Genomic DNA, 12,056 nt, shown 5'->3' with positions numbered 1-12,056 from the left:
AAAGTAGAATCGACAGATTGTATCGAGTATATATCAATCGATCTGTATGCTAATGAACATGTACTATTAACCCCTGGACATGTATATAAAAATAACTATAAATCTGTATATATTAGAATAATACGTATATATATAGATATATCTCGTATTGCCTGCAGGTACTTTCAGTTTATATAAATTATATATACATAGAACACGTCAAATATCTTTATAGATTATGATAACCATACCAATCATATGATTACTAAATATAGATATCTTCTGTCTAAATAACAACCACCTAATACAACCATTTCTATGTCGTTGGCGTGCACGTAAAAAATCTTTGGAAGTTAGAATTTGATATAAGTGCAGGCCAGGCAAAATTTCTTTTCCTTATCCCAGTCGGAGAATAACAGTAGGACGTTCGTTAAACCCCATTTAATGTACACTGCATAAACCATTTATAAATTCTAACAACACAACTAAATGTGGGAAAGACAATCTGATTAAAACACATATCATATTTCGTTTCGTGTTTTATAGTTCAAAATTTCGTTTTACTTGTCTTTACTACACTAGGATTTGGAAGAGTTGTTATCATTGACGTGTTCTGAATAGTGTGAGGTATTAGCCAAACGTGTTCTGAATAGTGTGAGGTATTAGCCAATGAAACGGTCTGTTACGGGAAGCATTAGGCGTGTTTTGCACGGAACTGTTGGTAAACCACTAGTAACATCAATGCTGATTGGTTAATCGAATGTCTGACGTCATAGGGTCAAAAGCTGCTCGTATGACCTCTGACGTGACCTATCGCAATAACCGGTCAGATCTTCATGTAGTGTAGGCCATCGAAAGTATAAAAAACGAAACGAAATATAGATCTGTATTTTAATCAGGTTGTGGGAAAGATTCATAATAATAAATTGTTCGATTGAATGAAAATTAAGGAAGATACATTCCTGTCATGTGGGACACCATAAACTACATTGGCGTATACAAACATTTAAAAAACAACAATGTTTGTAAACGGCTCACATTTAGCAAACAGACTTGGCTTTCATACACTTGCACAAAATCAATGCACGGGTGAATTTTCATCCAATCGGGACGATAGTGTGCAATATGTAAAGGCATTGCAAAAAATTAAAACGAAACAAAAGTAAAACGAATCACAACCCGTGTTCCGCCATTGGCAGTTCAGCTCGATGGATAAAAATGATCGATATTGTGCACTCAAACGAACCAAAATTAAAACGAATTACTCCCCGTGTTCCGTCATTGGCAGTTCAGCTCGAGGGATAAAATGGGCGAGATTATGCACTCAATTCGTTTCATATGTATTGCAGCACAACATCACATATTGCACACTGTCAACCCGTGTGTCGCCTGTTAAACCTCGTGGATTTTCTCCGGTTGTCTCCCAGTGTTAAAGACCCCCCCCCCCCCCTACCCGCAAGCGAATTAATGAAATAAAATTGAACCATATGTTAGTTTCAAAATGACCTAGTTTGTGACGAGTGGACGTTTAACAACATCTCTCTCTCTCTCTCTCTCTCTCTCTCTCTCTCTCTCACACTGTAGGTAAACCCCATTTCTCCCACTCTCTCCGTCAACCCGTGTTCTGCCATTGATAGTATATTAGGTCAAGGTGGAACAACCGCGGTTAGAGGATGCCAGTACGCTTTGTCTCTCGAATCACGTGATTAAACCATACATGCGATCATTAGCTGTAATAACCGAGACTATCAACCTGGATGACCGAGTCATCTAAGGCGTCCGCTTTAGCTATTAAGATCTGTCATTCAGTCAAGTGACGTGGTTTGGACTAGCAGGCTTGTACGGGTCAGGCCATGAGTAGAATCACCCGTCTAAACTCTTACTGTTAAAGAAACCTACATGCAAGCAAATGATAGAAATAAAAATGACCTAATAGAGTGGACGTTAAAACCCATTCTTCCCTCTCTCTATTCCTCAATTCGTTTTCGTGTTAATTTTCTGAATTTTTACTGTAATGTAGCCGAACTCTAGAAATAGACTGAAACGAAGTAGATATATATATATCTAGCTGGATATTATCTGATTGTGAGGATTTTTATTGTATGTAAATAACCGTGTATTTATTGTGTACAATGCGGTATTTTTATCTGTTATATACCCCCCTCAAGTGCTCAGTTACAAATATAGATTTTATAGTTTCTAAGATAACTGATTAATGTATCGGTGTATACCCTAAAAATAGCACGCTCTACACAAATTACTGAACCATATATATTATTTTATGTTCACTCCTATCGCCATGAAGATGATTCTCGCTCACTTTCACCACGTCTACACTGCAGCTAGACTGATCGGTCTAGCTGTTTAACGCTAACGGCGATACACTTTATCATTGTTGATTGATTGAACTCTGTTTTAAGGTCCTACTTTTCTGCACTTAGGGACTAATGAACACCAAATAAAATAAATAAGTTGCCAGGAATCAAAACGTATACAACATTTATAACGTGTTAATAAAATGAGATGGAATGAAATGGGGTTTAACGTCCTACTCTTCTGCTCCGACTGGGCTATTGAAGACTGACATACGTCATACAGTGTACTATGAGGGAAATTTTGCCCGGACAATGGCGCTACGGCTCACTCTTATGTCAAATTTCAACTGCCAGGGTATCGTTTACGTGTACGCCAATGTGTACACGGGACCTCGGTTTTTTGTATCATTCAAATGAGAGAGAGAAAGAGAGAGATATAGAGGGTGGGGGGCGTGCAGTCTTATTGTTCCTTTGAAGCTTATATAAAAAATGAAATGAAATGAAATGGGGTTTAACGTCCTACTGTTCTGCTCCTATACTGGGCTAATGAAGACGGGCATACGCCATATAGTGTGCTATGAGGGAAATTTTGCCCGGACAGCGGCACTACGGCCTACTCTTATATCGAATTCCAACTGTCAAGGGATCTTTTACGTGCACGCCAATGTGTACACGGGACCTCGGTTTTTCGTCTCATCCGAATGACTAGACAGCTGTCCTTGTCAGGCCCTCCGTCCTGCATCACTGACAAGGGAGAACCACGCCGGAAAATCGGGATGAACTTTCTCGGCCAATGTAGGGATCGAACACCCGACCTCCAGGCTAGCGAGCCAGCGCCTTAACCACTTAGCCACCGTGATCCCCCTGTATAAGTATGTACAAAAGTTTTCGCTTTATCGCAATCTGCTTAATCAAAATTCCCGATTAAACGCAATTTTTCCCGAGAAGAAAGTTGCTTTTAACACTTGGTAAACCGATCGAAGTGAGAGGAGATTGTAGGATCCAGGGAACTCCACAAGGATACAGCGGACCCTACTGGAGGTTGAACCAATATACCAAACCCTTCGTTCTTAATCACGCTTGTTCCACCATCCGGATCCCCACAACCACTCCACAGAAACCTCGCAAGGGCGTTTATTACGCTACAATAAAAAAATCTAGAAACTAATCAATACTTTTCATTCAACATCGACTGAACTGAATTTATAGTTCTTGTTTCGTTTATTAATTTCCTTTAGATTTAAACAGGTTTTTAATTTCCTTTAGGTTCAGATCGTGTTTTAAACTCGACAGACTTGGTTTAAGTTTAATCTCCTTTAGGTTCAGATTGTGTTTTAAACTCGACAGACTTGGTTCCTTTTCTTTTATTAATGTCCTTGAGATTCAAATTGTGTTTTAAACTCGACAGACTTGGTTCCTTTTCTTTTATTAATGTCCTTGAGATTCAAATTGTGTTTTAAACTCATCAGACTTGGTTATTTTTTTGTTTTTTTAATTTCCTTTAGATTGAAACTGTGTTTTAAACTCACCAGACTTGGTTCAAGATTATTTACTAGTTTCCTTTAAATTTCAACTGGACAGACATGGTTTATGTTTATTTATGAATTTCTAGAGAAGGTCGTTCTTTATACCGGAGAATGAATACAACCCGTTTAGATCAATACCATCTAACCTATTTAAGGTATATTTGTAATCAAGGAATTATTGGTTGGCTGCGGGGAACTGGGAATCGATATCATCCCTAATGAATGAATTTTTACTTGGTATATGGACGGTTGAAAGAATTATTACCCAGGCCTATCAAATTAATTGGTAGATGTATGAATACGTAACTACTCCTGTAAAATTGGTATATAAATGAATCTATAACTGAAGTTTGCTAGCTGTGTAGTTGAAGTCGTATCGAGTGTTTGAGATAGTATAAGCATACCCTGCATACCATATCTCGTACACAACACTCGTCAATAATTAGTTTTATAACTGTCAAATGAATGAACTAATTATATGAATGTTTAATTAAGCCTATCTAGAGATGGGTGGATTCGGACTTATTTATCCGTCCATCGATCTATCTGTCCATTATATAACCTTGGACAAGACTTCATTCATCCATCTCTCTATCTACTATATAACCTTGTGCACGACTTCATTTATCAACCCATCTATCTATTATATAACCTTGGGTTAAGACTTCACTCATCCATCTCTCTATCTATTATATAACCTTGGACAAGACTTCATTCATCCATTTCATCCAGATTTTCTGTCGTGGTTCCCCCTTGTCAGTGATGCATGACGGAAAGCCTGACAAGGACAGCTGTCTAGTCCTTCGGATGAGACGAAAAACCGAGCCCCAGTGTATACATTGAGATGCACATAAAAGATCCCTTGACAGTTAGAATTCGATATAAGAGTCGGCGATAGTGCCGCTGCCCGGGCAAAATTTCCCTCATAGCACACTGTATGGCGTATGCCGTCTTCATTAGCCCAGTATAGGAGCAGAACAGTAGGACGTTAAACCCTATTTCATTTCATTCATCCATATATCTGTCCATCCACTATATAACCTTGGGTACGACTTCATTCATCCATCTATCTATCTATTTATTATATCACCTTGTATACTACTTCATTTATCCATATATCTATTCATCCGTATAGTACCGATTAAATTTATCGAATGGAAAGTGAATTAATGAATGAACGAACAGCATAGCCTATAAACATACCAGCCAGCGACCAGGTACGATACGTAAGCTAAATTTAATAGATGAATGAAACTCTCATGGGAAAGTGAAATTTAATGATTTGCTTTGCGTGAGTAAATTACTAAATCAATAGGGCAACTAATGAATGAATCAAAAAGTTGCCGAATAAAAAGAAATGAAATGGGGTTTAACGTCCTACTTTTCTACACCAATATGGTTAGGAAGACGGGCATAATGCAGTATGCTGTGAGGGAAAGTTTGCCCGGGGAGCAACTGTCACGGTTTCTCCTACTAGCACGCTGAAAGACTAGTTGCTTTTACCGTCACCGACCATACGTCCTACTTCACGTCCAATTGTTCTTTTACTAGCTTGCCGAAAGACTAGTTGCTTTTACCGTCACCGACCATGCGTACTACTCCATGTCCAGTTGTTCTTTTACTATCTTGCCGAAAGACTAGTTGCTTTTACCGTCACCGACCATGCGTACTACTCCATGTCCAGTTGTCGTTTACGTACATGCCTATGGAACCTCGGTTTTACGTCATATCCTTTTCCCATTAGTTCTAAATATAAAGGCTAACTGCAGATTTCGTTAAAAGCCATGAGAAGTAAACAGCACTTGCGCTAACCCTAGACCTAGCCTTACCTAACTCACAATCACGTACCCTAACCCTATTTACATCTCGCGACCTTGTCGCAATCTACAGTTGGCCTTAAACCTGTGAGTAGATTGCATTATTGATAATAATCATGTTATTAATGCATGAAGTAATATGAATATGTAGGCATATACGTTAATCAGTTGTTAATTATATATATTGACATAAATCAGTCAATAACTGAAGGGGTGGAATATTAATTAACACTGGGATAGAATAGAAACATAAATGGCAGGTTGTATGAGAATATTACTGAATCACATGTACTCTGTGAAGAAATGTCTGATTTCGTTAATGGAATATTATAAAGGAATGCGTGGTTTAATGAATTAATGCCAAGTGATTTAATAAAAGCAATATGGTAAATCTATAAATTAAAGCGATCTGAAGGAAGTCGATATAAATCTCTATTGAAACTATTGTAATAGTTTAGTAAGGAGGGGGTTCACGGAGGGCAGTGGGCGGGGTACAACGTGTGTGCTTAGGTATGTCATCTAATGAGTTGTGTTTTCCTTCCCGCCAGCCCAAGATTGCATGCGAGAAGGTGCAAAGTTACCTGTCGAAACGTCATAATTTTATTTTGATGAAACTTAATGTATGTTTATAACCGTAACTTTCTGGATTGTGCGAAAAATCACGTTTTTAGCTTCCGGACCGAAACTGCCCGTCAAATTGGTCGCCCCCCTTTAAGCATATGGTGTAATACCAAGGCTATGGACCTTCTATAAAGGTCACATTTTTATCCGATTTAAATGAAACTTAAAACAAGTATCATGAGTTTTTGGATGAGACCTGTTTTAGTGCACACCGTCCCCTACCTTTTACACAAAATGTGAAATATGTATGAAGTTTTTAGGTCCTCCAGAAGGGCTACAATTGTTGTCCCATTCAGATGAAACTATTGATTTTATCTCTTCCCCATCCAATTCTTTCAAGGCAACCGGTTGTTTTAACTGATATAAGTGAATTGATGGACAAGGGACACAAGTAAGGGATGTGAGAAAAAATATATCCACTCGTTTTTTAAGTACCCTAGATACAACGGAAGTGGGATGGGGATCTTAACCCTACGATCAGTATCAAAAAGGGGTGTTAAACCCGTGGCTCGCTCAAGGGTTTAAATGTGACCCTAATCTGATTAAAATACAGATCTATATTTCGTTTCGTTTCTTTTTTTTGTATACTTTTGATGGGCTACACTACATGAAGATCTGACCGGTTGTAGCGATAGGTCGCGTTAGAGGTCATACGAGCGACTTTTGACCCTATGACGTTAGACATTTGGTTAACCAATCAGCATTGATGTTCGAATAACACACAATTTATGGGTAACAATTACTATGGTTTATTTCACTGCGACGTTTCAACAAGATTTGTGGAAAACGGCTTGTGAAATCTGGTTGAAACGTCGCAGTGAAATAAACCATAGTAATCATTATCCATAAATAGTGTGTTATTCGATTATGTTCCAATTACTAAATGCCATTCAAAGAATACAGCATTGATGTTACTAGTGGATTGCCCACAGTTCGTGCAAAACACGCCTAAAGTTCGCCGTAACAGACCTCACTTCATCCAGAACACGTCAATGATAACAACTCTTCCAGATCCTAGTGTAGTAAAGACAAGTTAAACGAAATTTTGAACTATAAAACGAAACGAAATAGGATCTGTGTTTTAATCTGATTGATGTTACACAAACTGACGTGTCGATAATTCTTAGAAATCATTTATTATTGTTTCCCGGTTTCAGTAAAACTCTGACATCCGTACTGTATGTCATAGATATCTAAGTTGTATGTAATACAAGAGAACGTTCAATATTATATCTTGGCAATTTGAAAACCAGTCTAAAAAATTACCCTTGTCAAGGATGTTTGGCTTTGTTTTTAGAATTCAATAAAGTTCAAGGACGTTTGTTTTATCTTGATATTTCTGTATATCTCCGATCCACTTGATGTAAAATTTTAGTTCATGTGACCTTGAACCGAAATGAGTATGACTCTCCTGATATAGAGCATAGCAGCGATGTCTACCTGTTAGAAGTCTCTCTTCTATGTTAAAATCGGGTTTCTTACAGTTACTTCATTGTGTGTGTGAGAGAGAGAGAGAGAGAGAGAGATGGGGGTTTAACATCCACTCGACACAAACTAGGTCATTTCGGGACTAACATATGGTTCAATTTTATTTCTATAATTCGCTTGCGCATAGGGGTCTTTAGCAGTGGGAGGAAACCGGAGGACCCGGAGAAAACTCCACGAGGTTGGGCAGTTATCTCATTGTGCCTAACCGAATAGTTACTTGCGGTATGTAACAACCTATAGAAAGACGTACTCGCGGTCGGGCCTGTGTTTAAACTAGGGGGATTTGTGTGATCACAAGTCTAACAAGTGCGCTTATAGTCTGTCATCGATGCAAATGTCGAGGTTTGACCCCATGTCTGCCACTTCCTGTACCACGAATTAATGACATTTTGATAAAACCCCGAAATGTCTCTAAAACTAATGATATGAATGTAATAAATGTCGAACCGAATTTTCATCCTTTTACATTTGACTGGGATGGGATCAGGAAACTCAATTAATCTTTTTACCCCTTTCACGTATGTTTTACTCATTTAAAGATGAACAAATGTTTTCGAAAAGAAACCACAAAAATGTGTTGAAGGTTTTTAAATCTATTAGATAGTTGTGGGAAAATACTCGTTCAGTTCCTTATGTAAAGAATGTGTATCCTTTTAATAGTTGAAGTCGAACAAGTGACATCCTCTTAAGATTACAAATAAACACGGGATGGGAGAAATACATACAAGTTTATTTCTACCAAGTTTTCTTTCTCCGATAATAAACTGATATCAATAAATAAAATGGGTTGGGGATTTTCATCCTACTGTTCAAATAAAACACGTATACGCCATGTAGTGTACTAAGAGAGAGAGAGAGAGAGAGAGAGATGGCGTTTAACAAACTAGGTCATTTCGGGACTAACACATGGTTCAATTTTATTTCAATAATTCGCTTCCGCGTAGGGATCTTTAGCAGTGAGAGGAAACCGGAAGACCCGGAAAAAACCTACGAGGTTGGACAGGTGATCCTACTCCTTGTCCCGTACAACCGTGTGTGGTTCCCGCCTTGTCAGTGATACAGGACGGAGGACTTGGCCAGTAACATCGTCCAGTCAATCTGATTAAAATACAGATCTATATTTCGTTTCGTTTTTTTATACTTTCGATGGCCTACACTACATGAAGATCTGACAAGTTATAGCCATAGGTCACGTCAGGGGTCAAAAGACCCACTTATGGCCCTATGACGTGAGACATTTGATTAACCAATCAGCATTGATGTTACTAGTGGATTACCCACAGTTCCGTGCAAAACACGCCTAAAGCTCGCCGTAACAGACCGTTTCATTGGCTTATCCCTGACACCATTCAGAACACGAGTTAAATAACAACGCTTCCAGATCCAAGTGTAGTAAAGACAAGTAAAACGAAATTTTGAACTATAAAAACGAAACGAAATAGGATCTGTGTTTTAACCAGATTGATCGTCCAGTCGTTCGGATTTGAACGAATAACCGAAGTTAAGTGTACACGTAAAGAATCCTTGACGATTGGAATTCGATATAAGAGTAGGTCGTATAGTGCCGCTGTCCGGGCACAATTTCCCTGGTAGAATACTGTATGGCGTATGCCCGGCCTCATTAGCCCTGTCGGAGTAGAACAGTAGGCCATTAAACTCCATTTCATTTCGTTTCATATTCCTAAGACTGGATAATGAGTATAAACTATTGGTTCAACGACCGGAAGTTATAGAGACAATACTCATATAAATAAACTCGTTAAATATTCAGGTTTTTTGGAATGGTTTCAAGAAGAAATCTGCCAAGACGTATCTAGGTTACAGTAATTTATAACTGTTATCTTCTGAGAATACATTAGGGGGCTGAACATAACGAGGTGTAGGGTCGCCTGCCTAACCTCGTGGGCCTTTCTCTGGGTCCGACTAAAGACCTTTACACTCAAGCGATGTATGGGTATAACCGCTCCCTCGGGTCATTTCGGGACTAACATACGGTTTAGTTTTATTTCACCAATTCGCTTGCGCGTGGAAGACTTTAACAGTGAGAGGAAATCGGAGAAAACCCACGAGGTTTGACGGGCGAACCTACTCCTTGTCACGTACAAGCGAGGAACGGAAGCCAAGCCACTTGACTCAATGACATTCCATATGATCCAACGCGTACAGGTGAACAATTCGGCCACCCAACCATTTAATCAGAATTTGTATTATAATTTATATGATTGTTTGTCTGATCCCCTACAATTCTCTCGATCCAATATTTCTGGGTAATAAATAATGATATATTAATATATTATACGATAAAATGCACCCCTTCACCTAATATATATATATTATTTCACAATAGATTTAACATGGTTTCTCAAGGCCGTCTTTCATATTAACCGATAATGTCACAGTTGTTAGTGGGCGATAATAACTGGCACTGTATAGCTAATGTTTTCGTCTTGAACATATTGATCAAAATCTCGTTACAATTTGCAAACCCTAACAATTTTTTAGAACGGTCATGTTTGTAAGTATAAAATCTATGTGATTAGAACGATATTCTTATGTCGAAACCTCCTGTCAGTGGTGCAGAACTGAGGGCCTGGCAAGAACAGCTGTCTAGTCGTTCGGATGGGACAAAAACTGAGGTCCCGTGTACACAGTGGCGCGTAAAAGGTTCCTTGGCAGTTGAAATTCGATATAAGAGTAGGCCATAGCGTCACTGTCCCTTATAGCACACTGCATGGTGTATGCTCGTCTTCATAAGCCGAGTCGGAGCAAAACAGTAGGACGTTAAACCCCATTATAATTCACGGTCACACAGAGTGTATAGTCATCGGTGTACATAATTTATGTCGTTACAAAATAAGAGAGAATGAATGGACTCATAAATATAAAGTGATGAAAAATTACAGCTGTTACAAAATACTGTTGGGTATTTTGATAATGGTTTATTTTACATATTCAATGTAAGCACTTGCAATATTTGTTGTACATGTACATGTTAGATTTAATTTGTATGTGTGGGGATTGATGACATAGTATTATGTAAGATGTGATGGGTTGTTCAAACAATGTTTAGCCGACAAATATATTATGATATAAGATTTAGGTAACAAGCATTAACACATATTGTCTAGAGATAGGATGTGTGAATCTTAATAATTAAGTCTCATTGTTCTGATTACTAATGGTATTAACTATGGCATACCATAGCCGATATAAATAAGCCTAGTTTGGAAAACAAGAGAAGACGAGGGCAGAGAGAGACGTAGAGTACTTGCCCTCAGACCACGAGGCAAGGGGTCTGCCCTTGGACCCCGGAAATAAGGTTTTCGCAGACCTGAGGAACAAGAGCCAGATAGATTTCACCATATGTACCTGTAAATATGTTATCCAGCATTATCTGTACCTGTAAATATGTTATCCAGCATTAAAGTATATTTCTAATAAAATGAGTTTATGTATTATGTTACATACTCATAAGTGGTGTTCGTGACCAGTCGAACCTTAGATGGGTCAAAGATCAACGCAAAGTCCTGCAACTAGACGATGAACGGAAGAAGAAACTGAAAAAGTAAACTAGGAACTAGACGATTATATTTTACAGTCCTCGACGATCAAGCTCTGAAGAAGAAAAGACGAGATCGCCAACAGTAATAATGGATCTGGGTATGTCTTTGATTGCTATATTTTTATTTTACAAAACTGGCAATTTAAATTTACAAAGAGAAAAGATTTGTCTTTATCTTCTGATAAATATAGTAATGAATATATTTTGGCGATTTAGTCATGATGGAACATAAAATTATATTCTCAAAATGTGCACAATTTTTTATTTTTTTTTCTCTTATAAAGGAAATTTTCGATCTGATCGGTTAATTGTTTTTAGTTATATTTCCTGAAAAATTTAGCTTCGAAATATTTGTCTAAATATTATAACGGCGTAAAACCGCCTTGTTTGTTGTACCCGATTAGTGGGTTTAGATTAGCGGAATTAGCTAATAAAATAGTATTTTCTCGACATACAGAGATTAAGGCAGATTTAGCCAAAATACGGATATATAGATGAATTTTTATTTAATATTTAGACAAGTATGATTCAGGAAATATTGATTTAATAACGTTAAACGATAAGATACGTTTTGGCTTATATTACGTAAAGCACATTATAGAATCTTCACTTATTTTAAGTTTGGCAATAATCATTTAATTAAAATTCGCGTCGAAAATTGTCAGTTAAGAGTAAGAAAAAAAAAATGTTTAAAATCAAGGAACATAATGCAGAAGATAGCATGTTTAACCCCACAACGACGAAAATG

At 37.8% G+C, this 12,056-nt stretch overlaps 1 protein-coding gene across 2 annotated transcripts in view; it reads left to right on the top strand.

Moving 5' to 3' along the window:
- LOC126815445 (mucin-2) overlaps window positions 1-12,056 on the top strand; it is a 61,699-nt gene that overhangs the window by 15,398 nt on the left and 34,245 nt on the right. The window contains exon 1 of one of the 2 annotated variants that reach the window (XM_050541089.2): window positions 10,666-11,406. The exons of the other annotated variant lie outside the window; for it this stretch is intronic. Coding sequence (XP_050397046.1) covers window positions 11,397-11,406 — 10 coding nt within the window. The 5' untranslated portion in view covers window positions 10,666-11,396. Of the gene's footprint in view, window positions 1-10,665; window positions 11,407-12,056 lie in introns of those variants that run through there. 2 annotated transcript variants of the gene reach the window in all.

Source organism: Patella vulgata, chromosome 3 (assembly GCF_932274485.2).
Source record: "Patella vulgata chromosome 3, xgPatVulg1.2, whole genome shotgun sequence".
NCBI lineage: Eukaryota > Metazoa > Mollusca > Gastropoda > Patellidae > Patella > Patella vulgata.
The sequence above is the reverse complement of the archived record's forward strand: the minus strand, read 5'-3'. Positions and strand labels throughout refer to the sequence as shown.